Raw genomic sequence first — 24,772 nt, 5'->3', positions numbered from 1 at the left:
CCAAAACCAGACATCTCAGAGACTAACCTAAGTTACTGGAATGTGTGAAGACCTGTTGAGATGGGTTTTTTTGTGGTGTTTGCTTGGTTTTTAACCAGCTGTTCTTTTTCCATAGCATTTGCAAATAATTAGGCTACTTCAGAGGCAACCATGCTAGATCCTGTTTAGTCTGAAACAAACTTATAAATTTTGTGTTCTAAGAGGTTTTATGGATTTATTGTATGTTATTTTTCTTAATTATCTTTTGCTCCATATATTGTGGATACTTGCTAGGTAAATATTCTCTTTTGAAGGATAAGGATTGTGTTGAAACAAAATAGGATATTGATCTGCATGTGTTCGGTTTTGTGCTTTCAAAACTATCAAAAAATGTACTTTAGTCTACAATTGGTCTGCAAAAGTAACATGGATGAATGATGCAAGTTGGTATAGGTGCAGTCTTTTGAATGCTCAAGCTGTTGGGCACTTTCACGAATCATCTTCGTGCTCTCAGGAGTGTTTGTGTTTAAAAATAGGCATTGAATGTCAGGTTGTATCTTCCTGAGAAGTCAGTGAAGGTGCTCAAAATTTTATCTGGTGTTCTAGTGTAACAGATGATATTTTGTTCAATACTATGTACTTCAGAAATACTAAGTGTTTTTTAGGCCCGTTTTAATCTAGGTTTATGAATACTTGCTTTAAGATGAAATGTATTCCGAATTTAACAATTTGAAATAAAATGGGTCTACAGTCAGCAGAATAGTCTAGGCTATGAGCTGCAGTACTGCGAAATAAAATAGATGCAATTATTATTTTGATTGCATATGTTATGGATGATATGGACTTGAGGTGACTGATAATCTTTATTTCTAAGGCTGTAGCTTCCCCATTGTAAAGAATCTCCTTACCAAACTTTAAACGCTTGTTAAAAAGAAAAAATTGATGTGAAGTGCATGGTTCAAGGTGAAGTTCTAGAATATTTCCACCAAAACTCATCTCTGTTGCTGATGAGTGTCTAGGAAATGTGTTTGCCTGCTTGTGAAGGCAAGATCTCGTCTTCAGTCAATGCTCTTCTACTGTAGTGTTTAAACCTCTACTTTTTTTTTTTTTAATGTATCAAGTCATAGAACACAGACAGAATCAGTCTGTAAAGAGAAAACTGGTCTATAACTTTGCATCAGTTGCAACTGCTGTGTCCAGGCAGCTTCCAGGTTAGAAAGATGGACCGCTTCACTGTAGTTCGGCCTCTTGTGTAGGCCTGTCCTGAGCACCAGTGAATGGAGAGGAGCAGCTGCTGTGAGAAGAAAACATTTGTTCTAACATTTCCTTTCTTCTTTTCTGTTTAGCTTGTCTGCTCATTTGCAACTTACGTTTACTGGGTTCTTCCATAAAAATGGTATGTTTGCTAATTCATTCATTATACTGTTAATTTGTATAGCACCTTTGAAAATAGTATAGATCTGTGAGGGGCGTATTTGAATATTTTGAACCTCTGCTGTTTGAATGCAGATTTTAACTTATTTAAGCTCAGACTGTCCCATTAGTTACAATACTTTCAATATGTTATAGCATAATTGTAATGTTAAGTGGATAAACTTTTAGGGGTTTTAGTCAAAACAGTGACTTTGAGAAATACTTCAAGTCATCACCCATTCAAACTGAAACAGACCTTGAGGAGTTTCTGAAGAAAGTGATTTTCTGGGAGTGTGTCTTTGGGGTATTTGGCGTAGCTTTAAAAAAACCCTCAGCCTGCAAATAATTAGAAGATTCAGTGGTTTTTAATTTAAAATAGTAGTGTGAGAATAAATTTTATCAAGTAGAGCCTAGAAATAAGGCAGAGGCCATGTCAGGTATTGTAAAAGCAACAGAAATCATGTTTTAGTGACTTGTAGTCATTCTGTTGCGTCTTTTATGCACATAAGGCTTTACCTCTCAAAATTGGAATATTGGACTTCCCAGACCAGAATTAAGGATTCTGTTCCTTTAACAAAAGCAGAAGTGCCGTGCTTTGAGCTGTATAGGCATGGGTAAATTTACTGTCTTTTTACTTTCCTGAAAAAAAATTAGCTGTTTATCCATTAAAATAAAGTGGTGTTTCTAATTTTTCAGTTAAAAATATTCTGAATGGCATCTTAGTCTTTGGATATAAAAGCTAATCCAACTCATCTAGCAGTTTTTTTCTGGAAGCTGTTATGTTCCCTCTAAGTATCTTATGCTTAACCAGATCTATTCAGTAAGATGTTTGAAAGTTGAAGTTGCAAATGTCTAGATTTCAGAATCACTTGTTTATGAAACTCTAATATTATACTGAGGAATTTCTTCAAATCTGGAGATTAGGAACATTCTGCTTCTAGAACTTCAAAATACTGCTGGTCTCAATGGATAGTAGTATTTATCTTGTTTCTACTCTCAGGAACTTCATGTTCTATGTTGCTGTCATGGTTTAAGCCCAACCGCACCTAAGCCCCACCCAGCCGTTCACTCGCTCCCCCCCAGTGGGACTGGGGAGAGAATCAGAAGGGTAAAAGTGAGAAAACTCGTGGGTTGAGCTAAAGACAGTTTAATAGGGAAAGCCAAAGCTGCGCACACAAGCAAAGCAAAACAAGGAATTCATTCCCTCCTTCCCATCGGCAGGCAGGTGCTCAGCCACCCCCAGGAAAGCAGGGCTCCATCACGTGTAACAGTGACTCGGGAAGACAAACGCCATCGCTCCGAACATCCCCCGCTTCCTTCTTCTTCCCCAGCTTTACATGCCAAGCATGAAGGGACAGCCTTGGGGTCAGCTGTCCCAGCCGTGTCCCCTCCCAGCTCCTTGTGCACCCCAGCCTCCTCGCTGGTGGGGGGTGAGAGGCAGAAAAGGCCTTGACTTTGTGTCAGCCCTGCTCAGCAGTAAGGAAAACATCCCTGTGTTATCAGCACTGCTTCCAGCACAAATCCAAAACATAGCCCCACACTAGCTACTATGAAGAAAATTAACTCTCTCCCAGCCAAAACCAGCACAGTTGTGTTCAGTAATTAAGCTGGGAAACCACAAGAGATAAAGACTTTTGGGGCAGGTAGTGATAAGAACAGAGAAGTATAGAATAAAGGTGGAGGAAAGGGTATACTGATGTGTCTTAAATTCAAATATGTAACTTCAAAATCTGATCCTTCCAGGACAGTATGTAGTAGTAAACCTCACATGTGGAATTGAAAATACCTAGTGGATAGGGTAGTTATTCCATAGATTTTGCTGACAGACCTTGCTTTTCTTACTGTTTTTCTGTTGTGGTCTTACACAGACATGGGCTGTAGTGGCTTTTTCAAGATGTTAATATATTTCATGACTTTCTGTGTGTTTTTGAATGTTTAGATTATGTGAGTCTACTGTTAACTATAAAAGCCTTTCACTTCAAGAGAGTACTGCATATAATGAGAGCCTGATGGTCATTTGTACCATAGAAAAGGATATCACCAACATAAGTAATGTATGCTATAGTGAATATTAAATATAGAAAATATTTAAATTAATGAAGCTGGCACAATTAATATGCTTATTTGTCTGGATAGAAATTATGTTAGAAACTCTTGAAACTGAGAGTGTGGTGGAGTTTTGGTTGGGTTCCCCCCCGCCCCAAGTTTCTGTATTTTCTAAGAAGATTTCTAATGTCTCGTGTTTACGACTAAAAAAAATCCATTTGTTTCATAAAGCTGCTAGCGCCTCTAGATGAGTTACCAGAACTCTCTCTTAACCGAAACACATTAAGCTTGTTGAATGTGGATCTAGTGTCAGGAGGAAAGCAAGTGAAGAGACATGGGTTATTTTGTCTTTACTATGCTAAAGCTTTGCTCTTTATATCTGATGAGCATAACGAAGTATTTCGTTGAATGTCAGATTCTTTGTGACATGGACTAAGGTGAATCCATTGTGCTTTTAACTTAAGCCCATAATGGTATTTGTAAGACTTTAAAAGAGTGGAAATAACTTCTTACAGATTCATCCAGTTTTGGCTGATCATTGTTTTTCAGAATTTCTTCCACAAACTGTTTTTTAAGTAGATATATAATCAAGTTTTATCTTTCTGTTCTTTTTCCATATGAGGGCACGTTTCTAGATTAACATAAATTCAAATGACTAAAGGTTCTTTTGCCATACAGTGAAATTTATTTTGTAAGGCAGTTCTCAATTGGCATTGCTGATCATACTGCTGGTAGTAGCTGTCTTGAAGATTCCAGGCTCTAGGAAATTTATAGTGCAGAAACTGTGAAGCCAAGTCTTCTTTTCTAAGACTTTTTTCAGGTTCTTTCAAGAGTCTTTTAACAGCTATTCTGCATATACTTAACCTTGCATAGTCTTTAATTTTTTTTTAATTTTGTTTTGTCTTCCTATCTGATAGCATCAGGATCTCAAGTTTTGATGCAAACCAAACTCTAATTTGCAAGCTGTAAAGAAAAAAAAATTCTAGGAAATAATTTGACTCATCTGTAATTAGTGTGTTCTGACTTTACTTAAATCTACCCATATCCTTTTTCTCTGCTATAAAAAGATTTTGGCAATGCCAAAGGTACCAAGCTTACTCTTTTAAACATTAGTAATCAACGATGCTTTTTCATCTGCTAGTATTAGAATAGTTAGGTAGGATATGTTCTCAAGTGGGAATTTGCAGTAAGTTTGGGGAGAATTGAAACTTAGAATTTGACTAGAGGTCTTTGTGCCTGGAGGTACCTATGGTTAAAAAGGAATTACGGGTGGATTATGCCATTGAATAGATTATTCACTTTTTCAGAACTTAAAATATTTTTCTGTTTAGATAAGCCATCACAAAACTCAGAGAATGAACAAAATTCTGTAACCCTGGAAGTACTGCTTGTGAAAGTTTGCCACAAGAAACGAAAGGTAAAAATGATTTGACAAAGTATTAATATATAGTAAAGCAAAATGTTTACCTGATTCTGGAACATCTATTTAACATTTCCATACAACAAGGTAATGGTGAAATGATGCTTCTGTTGAGATTAATTTAGTCTTTAAGAACTAATCTACTCAAGTTGTTTTCTATTGACTGGGTAAGGGATTCTTTAGAAGCAAATCCATATATATATATAAATATAAAAAAGGATTTTTATGGATTTTACTCTGCTTTGTGAGAAATAACTGGAAGTTTAAAAAAGCATTCAGCTTTGTTCATTGAATTTAGCTTGCTTGTAAGTCAGATTCACTCACTGTGAATGTCAGCCACCTCTATTTTTACTTCATTTTTTTATCACATCATTAAACTATTAATTCTGTTGTGATGTCCAGAGGCTTAAGTAAACCAGGCAGTCACAAAATCATAAAATAGTCTATGCCTTTTAGAGTTTAGAAATAAAAAGGAACAAGATGTAGTTGTTTTGAATTCCTCAGTCATCTGCCAAGTCTTGTCTCTTTTCTTGCTTTTTCTGTACCTATGTTTTTTTACATGGATCATCTCAATTATTGCAGATTTTAGTTACTATGAATCAGAAACAATTTTATCTCTTTTTTTTTTTTTTTTTTTTTAAGGCATCTTTGAATTTGCTTGCTGTTTTAGCTATGTTTGTTTCACACCAGTTGGCAAATTATCTTCACAGCTATGGGAATATGGGAGGCTCAGTAATGCATGCTGTAATTTTTAACCAAAAAGGGAAAGGTTTGCAGTCAGAACTTTGTATATTTTCCATAAGAATGTTAAGCTGTTTTGACATGTTTTTAAGAGTTAATATTGTTTCTAGCCAATTTTGTTACTTGCTGTAGTATGGATAAATATGGTAAAAGCAGGAGTTGCTGGTGGTTATCTGAAATGTGCTGCAAGTTTCATACTTAGGCCATCTTGCCTTGTTTTTCCAATACTACACAGTGCTCAATGATCTATTTGAGAGATACTGAATATAATAAATCCTAGGTAAGTGGTTCTTTATCTCCCAGGTAACGCAAAGTGCACTTTGTAATATTGGAAGGAAAAGATATGAAGCCCTCGGAATATATATATAACCAAAACATTTCATTTCTTTAGGTAAACAGAATTAAATTAGTATTAATGACTGTTCTACAGTCTTTCTGAATGCCTCATGTTAGTGCTAATTTAATCACTTAGAGAAAGATGGCTGCTGCCAGAAGTGGTTATAAAATGACAGTTTTTATTTAGACTTTCAAATACCTGTTTTTACATTTAAAACCTGGGATTGTTGTTCCAGATTTTTTTATTTACATCTGTTGCAAGGCTTATTTTCATAAAGATGGCAGGACAAGTACAATTCATAAATGATACAAATTTTAACACTCCATGTCTTTACTTCGTATTCTAAAAACCTAAACCTTAGCTTTCTTGTTTTCCTACAGGATGTCAGTTGTCCGATAAGACAGGTTCCTACAGGTAAAAAGCAGGTGCCTTTAAACCCAGACCTCAGCCAAATAAAACCAGGCAACTTCCCATCACTTGCAGTTTCCAGCAATGAGTTTGAACCAAGCAACAGCCATATGGTGAAGTCTTACTCATTGTTATTCAGAGTAACTCGCCCAGGAAGAAGAGAGTTTAATGGACTGATTAATGGCGAAACTAATGAAAACATTGGTAACTTCAATCTTTAAATATGCTTTTACAAGGTTTATCTTGTAGGCACGTATACAGATATCTTGATTGGCAGTGTAGGTCATACTCTGAGAAGGGCCAGTAATAAATGAGTGACTGAACTGGCTTTCATTTGTCTTTTTCAAGATGGGGGTAAAAATATAGTTGGTAGCTAGAAACTGTGCTTCTATTTCTGTGTAAATTTAACACCAGTTTTTACTAACGTGTGATGGTGAAGGTGTGAGGTGACACTGCTGGGGGGTGAATAGTTTAAGAGAGCCCTGTGGTTGATGTGACAATCATTAAACCTCCAGCAACACTGGTCACTACTGACTCAGCTGTAGGTGCTATCATGGTCTCTCATCAAAACTAAATGACTAGCCAATAAAGAAAGTACCTTAGTAACAGTTTTTAAAAGCTATTTTCTTAATCTTATCAAGACATGTTGTATTACATCACAAATGTTACAGCTTTGAAGAGTGCATGTAGAATGAAAAACTTACTTTCGAACTATTTTATAGCTACAAGAGAAGGAAGGTCAAATCCCAAATTCTTTATGCTGACAGAGTAATAAGACTAAACTATAAATATATGTGAACATATCTAAAGTATGATTACTCTTAGGCTAAGTGCTCTTTCCATTGCCATTGAGTTGTTCATTAAATATCATGTCCTTTTCTGTTGTATGACACATCTGACATAATCAACAGCCAGTTATATTTTACAGTTGCTTAGAAGCTGTTCGATCTTCCAAATTTGTGCTTATATAATAATTGAATGCCATATTTCTTATGTACAGATGTCAATGAGGAGCTTCCAGCTAGAAGAAAAAGAAACTCTTCAAATCGTGAAGATGGGGAAAAGACATTTGTAGCACAAATGACTGTATTTGATAAAAACAGGTAATATTATCCAAAATAAATATTGTTTCTGTTAATTGTTAGGAATTTGTTTAATATTAAGCTTAAATCTGTTCTTTATTTTCAGTGTTGGCTGTCTTTGGCTGCATTTTTAGTTGGTAGTTACAGTAAGAGCTTAGGCTTGTCTTTTGGGGGAAAAAAGTCTGCAGGTTTCGTAATGCACATGTTATGCTGAGACCTGTTCAGTGACAACTGTAAGTGATTCACTTTTATGAACTTGAGTATTGTCCTGTTAATATGCATCAGGTTGTCCGTTCCTTGTCAGTTTTTTGAGAGATGTAATTTCTATGGTTCAGTTAAAGATCAGTGACAGCATAATTGAAAAGTAAATTAAACAAACAAGACATCTCTGAAATACGCTTACTGCTTACGTTCTATTTGGTGGCATAATTTTCTCCATGCCCAGACTCTTGCTTACGCAGTCACAGATCTTATTCTGCTAGCACCTAAAGAAGACATTAGTTCTCCATTACTACAGTGGAATCAAACAAGTAGTTAAAATCGTAATAGGCTTACTCTGTCATGTAGTTTGTGTGATGAAATATTTTAATATTTGTTATCTTGACACTACTTAATATATTTTAAAGAAGGTGGAGTGGGGTGAACTCACATGTAGCTATAGCTTAGAGCAATCCAGATAGTTCAGAAGATAAGTAGCATACCATTTACTGGTAAGTGGACATCGTAGTTGTTTGTCCTGCAGACGATGACAATACCAGCAACAGCCAAAATACAGTATGTGAAAACAAGAGTTCTGTCCATGGCAAAGTTAGATCCCAGGTGGAGGTAGGTATCTAGATAATTTCTTCATGAGTAAAAATATAAATATAGCTTAGAGAAAAAGCTGCTTAAAACATAGCTCCAAGTGATTCTGACAAAATGGTTGTTTATCCAAATACGGTTTTAGAAGTCTTATATTTTGAGTAGGGTTTTTTTAAGAAATGTCTTTCTCTAATCTGTATCTTCTTAGATGTCTTGACAATATTTTGTTCTGTTCTATTACTTAATTCCACTGGAGAACTTTAATATGCTAAACATTATATGAACTGTTAGGTGGTTTTGTAGTGATGATACATAAATTAGGACATTTTCAGCCATGCTGCTGTGTGACCCTGTCTGATTTGCAGCAGAACCAAATCATGCATAAAAATCGGTATTTTTTGAAAATCTTTACAGTTTTACTTTAGGTGGAAAGCCATCATGAAAATATAAGCTATTAACTTGATTAATTATTTGTGGATTTTTGTAAAGTATAAGCTATTCATTTATGTTAACTTCTTGAAGTTACAGTCCTCTGTTTGAGGGAGAAATTGAAAAATAAGTTATTCTACACGGACTTCAGGCCTGGAAAAGGATTACACATATCATGCACACCTAGGAGAAGTATTGTCTTAAGGCCATTACATTTTCTATCTATGTGTTTATTTTTTTACCTTTTGAAGCTCTTGCTTTTCTAAATAGAGTAAATGATGGAGTTAATGGTTTGCAGGATGGTGTCAAGAAATAGAACAAAAGGTCTCTGATGGCTTACTTGGTGTGTTTATAACTTTATTCTGCTGGGATACTTCTGCTGTAATATAGTTTACATGTAAAAGAAAAAGATAAGCTGTAGTTTACCTGTTCCAGTATCTCACTGTAGAATACTGAACTGTCTAGAAGCAGAAACAGCTTTTTTTCTGCAAGACATAATTCCCAAGTTCAAACTGTGTAACAGTTTGCATACATTCACATGGAATTTATCTACTTAGCAACAACTCATTTATTTTGAATGATGCTTCTGTTGCTTGTGATCTGTTGTCAGGAATTCAGTGCCATTGCTTCAGAAAGTAATGTCTCAAAAGAAAAAACACAAAATCTTGGGAAAGTGAGCTTGTATTGTAAATTGATGTTGCTTGCTGATTTGTGTTGATATCTTTATAACATATGTATCCATGAAACATTTTCCTGAAACTATACCTTTGATTCACTGCTTTTTCTTTTTTGCTTCTCCTGTGCCGTTCAGCAAGTGGCAACAAAATAAAACTATTTAAGTAGAAATCAGAATTTATCAAGCCTCAGTGAACAGACTGCTACATAGGAGGAAGCAGGGTGAGATAGGGAGGAAAGTGAAAATATAGCATGTTGGTTAACATGTTTGAATTACCCTTTCTAGTCTATGTGAAGCATTTTTTTTGTTTGCTTTTTGAGAATGTCATACTTTGTCTTTACTATGTTGAAGTCCTCTTAAGGTTACATCCGACGTGGCTCTGGTGCAAAAAGAGGATTCTTTAGTTTTGCAGGCCTGATTAGAGGTCGTATTGGTTGGCTAGAACAGAGTAGTTATTAGTAAAGTAGGAATAAATAAGATATGTTTTGGAGATGTTCTTCACAGGAAGATTTCCATCATGGTATTAATTTTGTATTAATGATAACTTTTCTACATCTGTTTGAATTGCTTGGATGGAGCCTTTGCATTAATGTTTGGCATTAGGCAGCTTTTTCATTATGGATGGTGTTTACTTAAGATTCGCACTTAGTTGCCAAATAAATTTGCCTGAAAATCTCCTTTTAGTTTCGTGGAAGCTTAGTTACTGTGAAATATATTCTACATTTTAATAGGCAAACAATAAAAATGAGCTGCTTTACTCAAAATACATACTTTGTCTTGACAGGCGCTTGCAACTTCTGGATGGGGAATATGAAGTAGCCATGCAGGAAATGGAAGAGTGTCCCATTAGCAAGAAAAGAGCAACATGGGAAACAATACTTGATGGGAAGGTATGGATTGTTTTAGTGGCTGAAAGACCTGTTCTTCACTTAAAATGGTCTGGATTAAGGTGGAACACAATTCGAAGTGCTGTCAGTGGCTGTTCCTCTGAAAATGGATTAAATTGAACAGGAAATAATACTTCTCTCTCAGAATGTATGGACATAAGCTTTAATTTAGCTCTCGGTTTAGGAAAGCTTTGGCTACACTAAGTCGTTAATACAAGCAGATGTTAACTACTGTAGGTATAGCAGCTGTCTCTTTCAATGACTTCTGAATTTCTGTCTTATAAAATCAGGCAAATTAAATGTTTGTTAGTGTAATAAATTCAAGTTGGACAAATCAAAAGGAACAAGCTGCACAAGCAGAATATTTTGGGGAAAGAAAGAGGAACCCGGAGCTTTCATAGGTGTGATCTTACACATATACCTTAAGAGAATGCTGATGAAATTTAGTGATGAAAGGTGTGTCAGTGTAGGAGAAGTTGTGCAGAGAGAAATTGTTGACTGAGGTGAATCGACGCTCGGTGATACAATGAATGCTGGAAACTGTATGCACTTACACAGTCACGCGCTCCTGTGTCCTGGGAGAGTATCAGTTGTAAGTGACTGAGGAGAAGAATATGACAATTCTAGATGGTTGCAAAGTAGTTGTGTATCAACATGATTATATAATTATGAAAAAAGCAGAGATGATCCAAAGTATATAGTAAAAATATAGTTATAAGCTCTATTATCCTGTTCAGCCTTTAGCTGGAATACTGTTTCGGATTCTGTTAAACTGTGTTCAAGAAATTAAAATTAAAAAAGCTAGAAGTGGCTTTTAGGAAGATCATAGGAGGAGATCCTCCACATGTAAATGTGCTTAAAAAGATATATATAAATTGCTGTAACTTTGTTAAACTGAGACAGGGATGTAGTTGCTTTTTGTTGTTGGGAGAATGTGAGAGGGGTTTTTCATGCCAGAGGTGCTACCCCAAAGAGAAGGGAAAATAGTCATGGCCGATGTGTTTACCACCCAGATCTGATAAGCACATTGTTGTTGGTTTTCTGTTTTTGCAATAGCATTTCTGTAAACTAATGAGGCCTAAATATATTAAAGAGCTTTTAAGATGGAATTCTGTAATCTCATTTATAAATTTAGGGTATGTTACTTGGTAATAGCAGTTTGGACTTGACTCAGGTCTCTTCTATTTCTTTATTACTATTAACTTGATAAGTGAGTGCAATATAAGAACATATCCACAGGAGACTATTATAATAGCATTTCTACAGCAGACAGTGGTATGGTTTTTAAAGCTTGTGTATTGTGTATTAATATACAATACTGGACTACAGAATTAGGAGTAGGTGTGAGTAGAAAGAGAAGTACATTGGCAGCAGGCTGGTTGTTAAGTGCTGTTCTCTTTCTAGTCAGGGCCCATGCTGTTTGCTGTTTACTGTTTAGTATTTCACAAAGACCAATATGTGTGCCACAGTATGTGCATGAAGTGGTTGCTCAGCAATGTGCAGGAAACTGCACAGTCATCTTTTTCAGCTTTTTTTTTAGTGTATCTAAATGTGTACGCTTACATTGAAAACACAAGGACTTCAGGTGTTTAAAAAATTACGTCCGTCCCCATTCTGTGAATATTTTCTCATGATTGTTTTTGTCCATGGGAAGACGCTAATTCTGCTGTTATATTTTGATACACCCCCAGAGGTTGCCTCCATTTGAAACATTTTCTCAGGGACCTACACTTCAGTTTACTCTTCGTTGGACAGGAGACACAAATGATAAGTCTACAGCTCCTATAGCTAAGCCTCTTGCAACACGAAATTCTGAAAGCCTCCCTCAAGAAAACAAGCCCAATTCTGTTAAACCTACTCAGACTATAGGTAAGGAAACTTTGGTTTTGCTGCTGAATAATCATCTGCTTAGCACTTCTGTACTTCAGGGTTCCTGACTCACTGATGCAACTGCTTCAGGTAATCTTAAATGTGAAAAAGAAAAAACGAATGGGCTTTTTTGTATCCCATGTTTTGTACATTTTTTTAAGGTAAGTTTAAAAGCTGAAAATAATAGGGTCTTGGAGTTTTTGGATTTATGGTATTAATAAGTTCCTTTTTTATGCTTCATAGTGAAAACAGTTTTAAAATTTGTCTATCAGATTATATATTTAGTTCTTGGAAAACGTAGCTGCTACTGTGAAATGTGACAGAAACTGTCTAAAATACTGTACATTACATTGCACGTTTGTGGTGTAAAGGTAACTCAGGTTCTTCCAGAATGCTTATGAACTGGCACTAATCTCCTTGATACATAGTTTGATGTCTAGGCATGATGGAAGCACAATATTTATATTTTTATTTAGCTGCATTTTCTGCATATTGACACAAGTTAGCAAATATTTCTGTTCGGGCGTAAAGGTTTTTTTCTGCTTTTATTCATTTTGGGCAGTCTGAGGTTGTCTAGATAGAATGCAGACTTACAGTTAGTACTGTCTAAAAAATAATTCTGTGTAGGTAAGAGAAAAACATAGCAAGTCTGCAAACTATGACTACAATGTGACATAAGTCTATATTTGTTATATCTAAATTAATCTGTATGTGTTATTGAACTAGTTTCTCCCTAGTCATTAATTAATGTTTAGAGCATTGTAATTTAAAACTAAATGCTTTTTAAGTTCAGAATTTTTCAGTGATCTGAAATGTAACTGGTTTTGTTTCCTTCTGCAAGTTAGTTCCTGTACGTGCTTTCCAGAAGAGTTTACATCTTGTCAAACTCCATAACCAGCTTTTGAACTGTTTTATCATAACTTTAAATATATATCACATTAAAAGCGGTAGTGGATAGCCTACGTAAAATTGGGTTGCTTAACCCTGCTTCATGGAAACATTTTTAAGTAGCATACAATTATTTTGGTTTTACTTCTTTGCTTGGTTTATATTTAATGTAGTAGTGGCACTTCTGTGGAGGCTACAGTGTCATTGAAAATTTAATGTAATTACCATTGTAATCTGATCCACTACTTTGGAGATTATATAATGTCAAAAACATTAATGCAGTCTGCTAATATTCGCTGCAAATCTAAAATTATAGTTTTTGTTACCTTAATATATCCCATTATATATTTAAACACATGAGTTCAAGAGCTATTGAAGTGTATAGAAACAGTTCATTCTGCTGTGGCTGTTACTAAAAAGCTTGTCTTGTGAAGCTGCTGAATATAAAATTATATTTATCCTAAATTTACATAGGTGACTTTAAGCACTATTTTAGAAAAACTTTGTAAAATGCCCTTTGATATTTCTGTAGGTATATGTTAAAAAAAAAAAAGGTATGTGTTCCAGATTAGTTTCTTTATGGAAAGTCTTCTGGGAACATTTCCCTTTACATAAGGTCAGCTAATCAGTATCGGTGCTGGGGCTTACCTTGAAAATGTCAATGGACTTATAAGGTTTGACCCTTAATAATTTTCAAAGAATGTGTGATAGCACACTTTTTTTTTTTTTTAATTCATGCATGATGTAAAAATATTAACAGACACATACTTGCTGTGGGATGTTGTGCAGAAGATTGTAGTACTAAGAGAAGTGTTTAGATATGAAAAACAACCCTATGATTTTTTTCTCCTTTAAGAGTTGTTCAGATCTTCTTGCAAAATAGGGATAGCTGCTGGGGTGGGGGTAACTGGTTGTATACTGCACTCCAGTTAACTGAAACCTTCACAAATTGATGTAGCTGTACAGCAGGTAGCATGCTATTTGATTATAATTATCTCAAGAAATTAAGCTCAAGGTAGGTTTTGTATTTTTAAATATAAATTTGTGATTGATTTAGTTCAGTTGCTTAACTGCAATTTTGTTAATATGTTTCTAAAAACATGTTTCTTCCTTGCTGTCCCAGAGCTTAGCTCAAAAAAGCTACTACTAAAATACTTTTTTAACACTAGATAGAAAAGGTGCCTTTGAATGGCCATTGTGTCCTTTTTTTTTTTTTTTTTCTTTTTTAATAGCAGTTTCCTGTCTGGGGGTCATATTTAATCTGAAACTCCCCTTTGATTCCTAAGTGGCAGTGGGGGCTGGCCTAGATACTATCTTTCTTTTGTCTCGCTCACAGTTGTTTGTAACTTTGGCTTGGAATATTGTGTTGGCAGGTAAGGCCCAAGGATAGCTGGGGAAACTTAAATTGTACAGGAGGCAACAGGCTGCTCCTGTTGTTTAAACGCTTCGGAACATACCTAGACTCTCAGCTGGCACCCGATTCACTTCAGAGTAATCAGTATTTTCAAGCTTGTAATGAGATTGGGACTGTGTGATTAAGGAAACTTCTAGGTCCCTATTATAGAAATAATTATCTGGAGTGCAGCGGTTCTGTCTCCAGGCTTAATCTCGGGGGTGTGTAGCCAGGCACTGTTTGTGAAGAGTTGGCTTGCTTGGAGTTCTGGGGTTCATCTATGGTAGCGCATCAGAGAATTTGTGCAAAATGGTATTTCACTTTGGTTTTGTGTTGAATATATAACTGTGAGGTTTTGGAGCTGTAGTAGTGATAGCAAGGGAATGATTATTATGAAAAAAATACTGCTTTTCCAAATGTGCTTTTTGTGCAGTTGTATTGCAATATATGTTGGGAAACTTGATGGGTCAACAATAGCTCATCTCTGGTGAGACTTTCTAAGAGTAGCAATTCTTCTCACTGCTTTTGGAGCTTTAGTGTGTAGTAATAAAAAACATAGAGCAAGAAGAATTTCACCCCTGCCTGTGCAGAAGCCACTGTCTGGCACGATCCCTAACACCCTCAGCCAGCCTACAGACATCTTTGTCTTTGGAAAGAGTACAAGAATATTTAAATAAGACTGATTCCTGTCTTCTGAGTTGAATATTTTACCTGAGCTAGGGATTGCAGACACTTATGTTTCTTAAATCGGGATGAATGGCTGACACTTAACACACACCAACATGAAGTCATTCCAATAGAAGGGCAATAGAAGCGGGGAAGTACTTGAACTTTCACTGTAAAAGTTGTTCTGCTTTCTCTTTACTTCCTCATACCAGACCTTCTTGTATTTTAGAGTTTCTTGGAGACCTATATTGTAATTTGTTAGGCAGGTTTTATGCTCAGACTTGCAAAAGAAATGACAGTATGGCCACTAACTCTAGAAGGTGTGTACTAGTTTATTACTTAAATATGGAGGCAATAGGGGCAGAGCAAGGCTGCATTGCTAACGTACTGATAGAACCCATTTTTTTCTTGCATCAGAGAAGCTGAGCATTCCAGTAAATTGGTAAAGTTACAGCAAGAGCCACCTTCCAAAATAGTACAGCAGACTATACAGGGATATATTGTAGTGCAATGCGCAGCATTGTAGGGTATTTATGATGGTTGTGCTGTTTTTGGTCTCTGAATACCAAGAAAGGAGGAGAGTGAAAATAGTAGGAAACTTCTGTCAGGTAGAGGTTCTGATAGTAAAATAAAAAGATCCAGTGCATCTTTCCCAAGGGTATATGAATTTGGTGTTGTCATTTTACTTTGGCGTGTTTCCCAGGGCAGACCAGTAGAATAAAGACATCAAAGACTTTCTAAATGTGGCAGCTTAAGCTTTGCTGTAATTACAAAGTGCTCAAAGTAACTGAGCCATGGAATTCTAATTTCTCTGATGTGGTGCAGGCTGAAGTGTCAGGCCTCCTCCCTTTTTCATACAGAAAGAGGATGAAATTTCCCTTGTTCTCCAGAATATTAAATATGAAGTAAGTGCACCTTCTAAAAGATCTCATTATGTCAGTAGAGCTGGGACTTGTTTTGCCATCTTTTTCACCATTCAGAAGCAAGTAGGTGTCATTATTTGGTTTCTCCTGAGCGTAGATTTATAAACCAGCTTAGATATGTGGGGTTTCTTGTTAATTGTATGGAATCAAATAACCTTACTGAGATTAAAATGTATGGAATCGGCTCAGAGGCAACTGAGCGGTGTCATTACACACGAACAGTAAGTGAGGGATAAAAGTTAAGGGCTAGAGTTTCAGTTAAATATTTTGTGTGTTACTTGCATTTCATACTGTTTTGTCTGTTGTGTGATTTGGGAAACTTCTGAAATTGAATTTAAGCAATGTATTTCCAATGCAGCCATCTGAAAGCAGTGTTTCTTTTTTATTTCCCAGCCACACCTGCTTTTAGCTATACCTAAAGAATTCTGTTTGCTTAAATGGAGTAAGAAAAATGTTGCTTTTTACCTGACAGTTTTTAAATTCTCTGAAGGATTCTCCAAAACTGGAGATAAATCTCGTGCTTAAAAGTGGTGGCTTTGCCTGTAGATTTGTGAAGGAAGCTGAGCATCAAGACTTACTTGTTGCTGATATGAGCTACTTATATCAAAGCACACTAGAGTAGCCCATTTCCTTCAGCAGCAGTGTGCCCTTCTCAGAACTTCCATACTTGGGTAAGAAACAATGTCTTTTTTTTTTCCTCTTCACCAAGGAAATGTATGTCTATACTTGTTTTTTTCAGCTGTGAAAGAATCCTTGCCGACAGACCTTCAAACAAGAAAAGAAAGAGATGTTTTAAATGAACCTCGACAAAAGTTGCGAATATTTTACCAGGTATTGAAAACAAGCATTAGAGGGAAAAAACAGATTGTAAATATTGCCTGGAATTAAAATGTTCAGTTCTCTTCTGAGTTGGGTGGAAATTTCCATTTGCCTTTTTAGTAGATGCCTTAAGGGGTCTCATATTCACGTATTAAGAGCCATTCCACATATTTCTTCTTACAGGAAGTATTTTAGAAAACTAATCTTCCTGAGGGCATGTCTGATGTTCCAAAATACAAAGGACATCTCTTGTTAGACATCTGGAGGGGGACAGGTGGTCTCCCTATCGGGGAAAAAAATGCTTGAAATAGCAGTGTTTCGGTACACTGAGCTGATGTTGTGTTCCCAAGAACTTACTGTAGAGGTTCCCTGAAATGATGTCCAACTTTGTTCTGGGGGTTGGGAGGTTAATGAATGAAACGCATGTGGTGCTAATACTACCTATTCCTTTGTTTGCATCAGTTCCTTTATAACAACAACACGAGACAGCAGACTGAAGCCCGAGATGACTTGCATTGCCCATGGTGCACACTGAACTGTCGGAAACTGTATAGTTTACTCAAACATCTTAAACTTTGCCACAGCAGATTTATCTTTAATTATGTTGTAAGTAGTCTTTTCGTCGTTTAGCATTATGAAACACTGTACAGTCTGTCACTGGCGCTACATATGCAGTGATTCTGTTGCTAGCCTGTTAAGTTGTAGGACTATATCTACAGGTTAAGTGCAGCTTCCTTTGAATGTTAGGTGAATGTTTGCATGTTACATGGGAAAAAAAAATGTGGGTTTGATTTTCCTTTTTTTTTTTTTTTTTTTTTAGCTGCTGCTTTTGCATTAACGTATTCTTTTTATGTGATGTAGAAAGCAATGCAATCTACATTTGGTTGGAAGTCTCTTGAAGCTTTAGGAAAGCAGTAAACATTTGAAGACAGTATTATATTTACTTATGCTGATAAGGACCTGTTCCTACCAATCTGACCTTAATGAGAAGCTCTGTCCTAGTTATTTGAAGATAATGTAGTTTCCTCTACCCACTACCCTGCTCGGATTATGATTCCAAAACTTTACTCCTTAGCTGGTTAGAAATGTTGTAATTTCTAGGGTGCTTGTTAGCAATCTTTTGCTGATATTTTCCTTAATTTTACAGTTAGTTCTATTCTGAGTGGTTTTATATGAAACAGTAAAATGGTACAGAACAAGGAAGCTTTATAATTTGTTTCTAGAGGTTAAAAATTATTTGGGTGTTGCAAAAGGAAACTAGAGCTATGTCAGGTTATTGACAGGGTGATATTTAAGGTATTCACAATTGAAAAGGTTACTTGTTTAAACCTCCTGATGTATTGTCATTATTGTTTGCTAAGTGTATTTGCAATTATCTGTTTCAGTATCATCCAAAAGGTGCTAGGATAGATGTATCTATCAATGAGTGCTATGATGGCTCCTATGCAGGAAATCCCCAGGATATCCATCGTCAACCTGGATTTGCCTTCAGTCGCAATGGACCGGTCAAAAGAACTCCTATCACACACATACTGGTTTGCAGGTAGGGAGATGGAAAACAATGTCTATCTGTATTTGTGTGATATAGCATACGGACCGAATTTGTGAAACCTGGGGATTTGTAAATCTGCAGGTGCACATAAACAGTGTTAGATTTCACTATCATTAAAGTGCAGCTGTTTATGACTAAATACCATGTTATTGAAGGATGATAACTTCACCTGTGATTTTTCTACATCTTTCCAGTTGAGGTATCTATTCATAATGATGTAGCTTTTTTTAGCTGCCTTATCCTAAAACTTTTCTTCCCCAAAAGGTGGAGTGTGGGTTGGAACAGGGTGTTGGGTTTTTAATAAGTTTTATTTCACTGCTGGTGATTCTCCCCCCTCTGCCCCCAGCATTTTTGCAAGCTAGACCTTAAAAGAATAATTTGTATTTGTTGAAAGCAGTTACTTTTTTTTTCCTTCTGCTAGGCCAAAGCGTACGAAAGCAAGTATGTCAGAATTTCTTGAATCTGAAGATGGAGAAGTAGAACAGCAGCGAACATACAGCAGCGGGCACAATCGGCTATATTTCCACAGTGACACATGTTTACCTCTCCGTCCACAAGAAATGGAAGTAGACAGTGAGGATGAAAAGGACCCTGAATGGCTACGGGAGAAAACTATTACTGTAATTATTCCATTTATACAAAATTATTTTAAATGGATTGTGGTTTTTAAAAGATGGTCTGCAGTTGTTGTAGGGAATAAACAAGGCATTGTGAAAACAATGCATTTACTTTAAGACTAAGTAGAAAATTTTGTGATGCTGAGACACTAATGATAGAAATTCATGGAATCAAAGTTTGTATTTTCAATTATGTCTTTAGTTGCAAAGCTAGCTGAGTCCACATGGGTCTGAACAATTTTTCATTGTTTGTGACTGGTTTTCTCCTTCAAAGAGGAGATGCTTGGTATCACAAGGAGTACACAGTGGTATGTGTACATAATACGGAAGTAATTTATCATCACAGGTCTCCACATGATATGACTTTTTTCTGACCTTTTTGACCGCAGTGCCTGAATTTTCAGCAGTAGTTATTTCTGTGATGTTGTGGTTTAACCCCAGCCAGCGACTAAGCCCCAACCAGCCGCTCGCTCACTCCCCACGTCCCAGTGGGATGGGAGAGAGAATCGGGAGGGTAAAAGTGGGAAAACTCATGGGTTGAGATAAAGACAGTTCAATAGGGAAGGCAAAAGCCGCATGCACAAGTGAAGCAAAACAAGGAATTAATTCCCTCCTTCCCATCAGCAGGCAGGTGCTCAGCCACCTCCAGGAAAGCAGGGCTCCATCACATGTAACGGTTACTTGGGAAGACAAACGCTGTCACTCCGAACGTCCCCCCCTTCCTTCTTCCCCAGCTTTATATGCTGAGCATGACTCCATACGGTACGGAGTAGCCCTTTGGCCAGTTGGGGTCAGCTGTCCTGGCTGTGCCCCCTCCCAGCCTCTTGTGCACCGGGCAGAGCTTGGGAAGCTGAAAAGTCCTTGCCTAGTGTAAACTCTGCTCAGCAAGAACCAAAACATCAGTGTGTTATCAACATTATTCTCATCCTAAATCCAAAATACAGCACTATACCAGTTACTAAGAAGAAAATGAACTCTATGCTAGCTGAAACCAGGACAGATGTATAGGTGGCATAAGTTGAATTTTAGGTGTGCTTTCACTATTTGTCAGCAGGCATGCAGTTCTGATGTGTGTCTGTGTTTGTTCTCCTGTCCTTTCTCCCAATCCTTTATCTCTCCAGCAAATTGAAGAATTTTCTGATGTTAACGAAGGAGAGAAAGAAGTGATGAAATTATGGAATCTTCATGTTATGAAGCACGGGTATGTTACTATAAACTTAGTTTTGATACAAATAAATCATGGTATAGATTTGATTGACCATTTTGCATTGCAATTCACTAAGCACTTAAAATTCAGTTACCTCAGTTGTTTAGGGAAGGATGATTAAAGGATAATTTGGTAACAAGCTTTTGACTGTTGAAGTTTTTAAAAAATATTCTTGTGCTCAGTAGCCCTAAGGCTTTGAAAAGAAAAAACATGGCAGATGTTGAGACTAGGTAATATGCAGTTACATTAATAAACCATGTTGTAGGGTATATTTTTGTTTTTGAAAATGCTCTACCTCCGTAATGATGGCTTTCTAATTTGACAGGTTTATTGCTGACAATCAAATGAATCATGCCTGTATGCTGTTTGTTGAAAATTACGGACAAAAAATAATTAAGAAGAACTTGTGTCGAAACTTTATGCTACATCTGGTCAGCATGCATGACTTTAACCTCATCAGTATAATGTCAATAGACAAAGCTGTTGCCAGGCTCCGAGAGATGCAGCAGAAGTTAGAGAAAGGAGAATCAGCCTCCCCAACGGATGAGGAATCTTCTGAGGAACAAAGTGGGACAACAAATGGATATAGTGAAAATAATATGAGAGAAAGAATTTCAGAAATGGATAGCATCTCAGGTGTCACAAAACAGAGCAAGAAACAAAAGCTCTGAAGTCAAAAGTCAAATGCCATTCAACGGACAAGCATTGAAGTGACATTCTAGGGTGCATGAGCTCTATAAAGAATTACACACAAAAATACAGAGATTCCAAACAGGCACTGCTGGATGGAAATAAATGATTTCAACAAGGATATTGTTTTAACAGGGTTTCTATTCAGTTAATTATGCAAGTACTACATGTATATCGGTTTTGGTGATGTAATGACAATATTCTAAGAGTTTGAGCATGAAGAGCAATATGAAAATCTTTTTGTAATTTTAGTAATTAGTGTCTTTAAGAACTTTATGGAATTTACATAATTTAAGTATATGTAAAACCGTTTTATAATAAGATTTTTGCATCTGTATCTGGCTGTTTTTCCTACCATGAAGTTGTGAAACATTGGGGAAAGGGGATTGGGATACAGTTTCTGCTTTTCTTATTTAGAAATTCTCCAGTTAGCTTTTTGTGAAAATAACGTCTCACTATTTAAAGTTTAACCTTGATCCTTGTATTTGAAATCATTTATCAATTGATCATAAATTACAAATTAATTTTTTTTACACAAAAATTATCAAAGTTGGCAAACTTAGCACTTCCTTTGTCTTGTGCCTGTTTGGAAAGATCTTGGCTTTTCATGTTACAGACACAGTCAAGTACCACCTTGGCTTTTTGAGGTTACCAGCAGTTTGGTTTTCGTGGATAATTCTGATGTATTGATCACCCAGTGTACCATTTTAAACTTGAACATTAGCTCCTTTATATTTTTATTACACATTTACACAGCTACACAAACTATTTGATGTAAACCCTTTTTACTGGGGTTCTGCATCATAGTGTGCCATGCTAAAGCCGAGAGTCTATAGTCAGTATGTAGGCATTACGTCGATTAACTTCTTTTGAAGTTCATGCCTGCTGTTTTGCCTGAGTACAGACTGCAAGTCCAGGCCATAGGTTTAGCTTTGGCTTTCGAGATGCCACTCTTGAGGGAAAAATGCACTGTAAAATTGGACCAGAAAATGTGTTGCACTTCTTATGCAAGTATTCTGTGATGTATTGTATTCAATACAGATACTAAGATGCTGACTAAACTATATTTGAGCAGTTTTGCACTGCTGTTAACACATTTTATGCATACGTTTACAGATTTTTTCCAATGGAAAGTGGTTTCACTACTGGTACAGTATCAGCACCGAAGGGTTTATTCCAGCAAGCACTGTGGTTGAGTGACATCACCTCAATTTTTTATTATCCTTAAAATATTGCATTTTTCATATTCTTTATTTATAAAGGAACAATGCTGCTGTAAATACAGGTATTTTTAATTTTTTATTTCATTCCATCACCATGAGATGCAGTTCCCTATTTGTTTAAGGGGTATATAAGCTTTCTAATGGTGTCTTCAGAAATTTATAAAATGTAAATACTGATTTTGATGGTCCTTAAGATGTGTTTAACTGTGAGACTATTTAACTAATGGTGTGGATGTGATTTGTCATCCAGTATTAAGTTCTTAGTCACTGATTTTGTGTACAAAATAGGAAAGAGGGAAACTGCAGCTTTCATTACAAACTTCTTGAATTTGCCAGCTCTCTGAGTTTTAGCAAACTCTAATTATGCCTCTGGATAGTACATCAAGCATTTCTCTCTGGCTTTAATTTGCTAAAGCTGTGCACATATGTAAAAAAATAGATTATTTTAGGGGAGATGTAGTTCTAGAATTATTGCTTATGTCATTTCTTAAGCAGTTATGCTCTTAATGCTTAAAAGAAGGCTAGCATTGTTTGCACAAAAAGTTGGTGATCCCCCCAAAAATAGTAATGAAATTACTTCTGTCCAGTAAACTTTGTATGTCATGTCAATTTATAATAAAAGCTGAAAAAATCCCTTTGTTTTCTATTTATAAAGATGCCTTTTCTATTTGTACCTTTAATAGATTTTGGAGATAACATGTAAGCCGGTTAAAAAGAATTTGAATGGTACAGTAGATGTAAAAACAAAACAAAACCCCAACCAAAAGCAAAAAACAAAACAAAATCAGTTGTTTAAATGAACCATTGTTTTTACATTAAAATGTTTTATTTGAAATCAGCTTTTGTACATAAAGTTCAGTAATACAAAATCTGCCACGATGGTTGTCCGGTGATTTTGTCTGCATGCAGAAGGCCGCAAGCGGTACCTTGTACAACCTTTCTCTTCTGCACGTGATGTAGAATTCGGATACGTGTTCTTCCTTTGCCAGACTGTTACAAAGGTAGCTAAGTTTCTGTCCAGTCTTTTTGTTTTATTTAAGGTGTCTCCATAAATTACCAGGTTTTTAGCTAGACTATAAAAACTTCCATTCTTTCTAGGGGGTAGAACGGAATACTTGAGATATATCTGTAAGCTGTGTATTACTGTTTAGAACTGTAATTTATATAACTGAAAATGAAACATAGCACTTGTGATGTGTCAGTTATAAAAACAAGACTTGTGAGGTTTTTTTACATGCAAGTGCTTAATGTTTCAAACAGATTTTACAAGATACTTAGTTTATTTGGAGCAAAGTTTAAATGGCTATCAGTTTAAAATAGTGCTTCTCTGGAACTGTAGAGGATGGATACTCCAGGTACTACAGAACAAAATGAGTAAGGAATTGCACTGCTTGGCCGAATGGTGACTGCTGAATAGCAGACACTGAAAACCTTTTTCCATGTGAAAAATAATTCGGATACTGACGTACAGGATATGACAGCTAGATTCTGTAAACCTGACTTCAGATTGCAGTTGTCTGGTATGCTTTTGTCTCTAAAAGTGTCAAGGTTCTTCTAATCTAGCCTTCAGTATGTTTATGGCAGATTTTTATGATGTTTTGTATTTGGTGAACCCCAAGTTGGAACCTATCATATGACGTGAATATTTAATTCAGTGCATTAAATACTATAGTCAAAATTGTTAGATGCATTTAAGTTGTTAACCTTAAGTGTACGTTGCTTTGTGTCTTGAATGTAGTGCTTGAATTTTGGGGGGGCGGGGTAAAGATTCACTGCCTGGAGTGATGCAGTTGCAAATGATGGGAACTGTTGTGATTACTTCACTAACCACCAAAACAAAACCCCCAAATCATACAGCTCACCCCAAACCAGCAATTCGATTTTACCTTTGAAAATGCAGGAGCCATTCTGTGAGGACAATTTTGACAATATTGTTCAAAGTTAAGTATTTCTTAATTCACAGAACAGTTTGGTGCCGTCATCAACCAGCGCTTGAATGAAAGCGTTCCTGTTGGACCAGATCCTGGTTATAGATCTGATACTGCGTGGTTTCACGACTGAGAAAACGAGCTTTGAATGAAGCAGGTAAGTCTGCCTTCTGTGACTGGTATCTGCTGTTCTTAAGTTGCTTGATTTGAGACTGAAGAGGCACTCTTCAGGAGACGTACTCGGCCTCTTGCCCCGAAGAAGGTTCTTCATACGAATGGTGTATTTATGAGAGAAAGCTACCTTATTTACTGGTTTCACAAGTTTTTTCCTTTAAAAGAGACCAAGGAAATGGAACAGGCTGCAGGTAAAGCAGAACTAAGGGAATAAAGTAAAGCTGGGCGTTAGTTCAACATAGACTTCATTTGAAAGGGATTAAATCTTCTTGCTCAGTGATGGTGGCCAAAAACTACTGTGTGTAAGAGCTGCACCACTTAATGTAACTGTAAGGAGCTGGTAACAGTAAAATAGAGACAAATTAGCTGTGATGGAATATTGAGGAAAGCTGTTTACAGGTGCTGTAACTAATTTTTAAAAAAAGAAGGAAAATTCTGCAAGAGATACCAGTTAAGATCTGAACTTCAACAGGAAATAAAAGTAAGTGCCCAAGTGTGAGAAACTGAAGAAAAATTGATTGGGACTTCTGAGGGACAGAAGATGAGAATAAAAAAAAGGGAGAAGCTGTTAGAGATGGCTGCAGTGCCACAGAATACATTTTTA

At 36.3% G+C, this 24,772-nt stretch overlaps 1 protein-coding gene across 3 annotated transcripts in view; it reads left to right on the top strand.

Annotated features, from left to right (window-relative positions):
• SUZ12 (SUZ12 polycomb repressive complex 2 subunit) overlaps positions 1-24,772 on the top strand; it is a 40,901-nt gene that overhangs the window by 12,575 nt on the left and 3,554 nt on the right. The window contains exons 5-17 of one of the 3 annotated variants that reach the window (XR_015703165.1): positions 1,326-1,375; positions 4,770-4,855; positions 6,317-6,548; positions 7,345-7,447; positions 10,117-10,222; positions 11,911-12,088; positions 16,698-16,789; positions 17,240-17,383; positions 18,163-18,320; positions 18,751-18,949; positions 20,068-20,147; positions 20,479-23,067; positions 24,030-24,151. Coding sequence is in view for 1 of the 3 variants with exons in the window: in XM_087750577.1 (XP_087606703.1) it covers positions 1,326-1,375; positions 4,770-4,855; positions 6,317-6,548; positions 7,345-7,447; positions 10,117-10,222; positions 11,911-12,088; positions 16,698-16,789; positions 17,240-17,383; positions 18,163-18,320; positions 18,751-18,949; positions 20,068-20,147; positions 20,479-20,824 (1,774 nt within the window). In the remaining 2 variants the exon portion in view is untranslated. Of the gene's footprint in view, positions 1-1,325; positions 1,376-4,769; positions 4,856-6,316; positions 6,549-7,344; positions 7,448-10,116; positions 10,223-11,910; positions 12,089-16,697; positions 16,790-17,239; positions 17,384-18,162; positions 18,321-18,750; positions 18,950-20,067; positions 20,148-20,478; positions 24,719-24,772 lie in introns of those variants that run through there. The other 2 variants (XR_015703164.1, XM_087750577.1) reach the window with 2 other exon arrangements.

Source organism: Nipponia nippon, unplaced genomic scaffold (genome assembly GCF_047370975.1).
Source record: "Nipponia nippon isolate SJK-2023a ecotype South Korea unplaced genomic scaffold, ASM4737097v1 scaffold_14, whole genome shotgun sequence".
Taxonomy (NCBI): Eukaryota; Metazoa; Chordata; class Aves; order Pelecaniformes; family Threskiornithidae; genus Nipponia; species Nipponia nippon.
The sequence above is the reverse complement of the archived record's forward strand: the minus strand, read 5'-3'. Positions and strand labels throughout refer to the sequence as shown.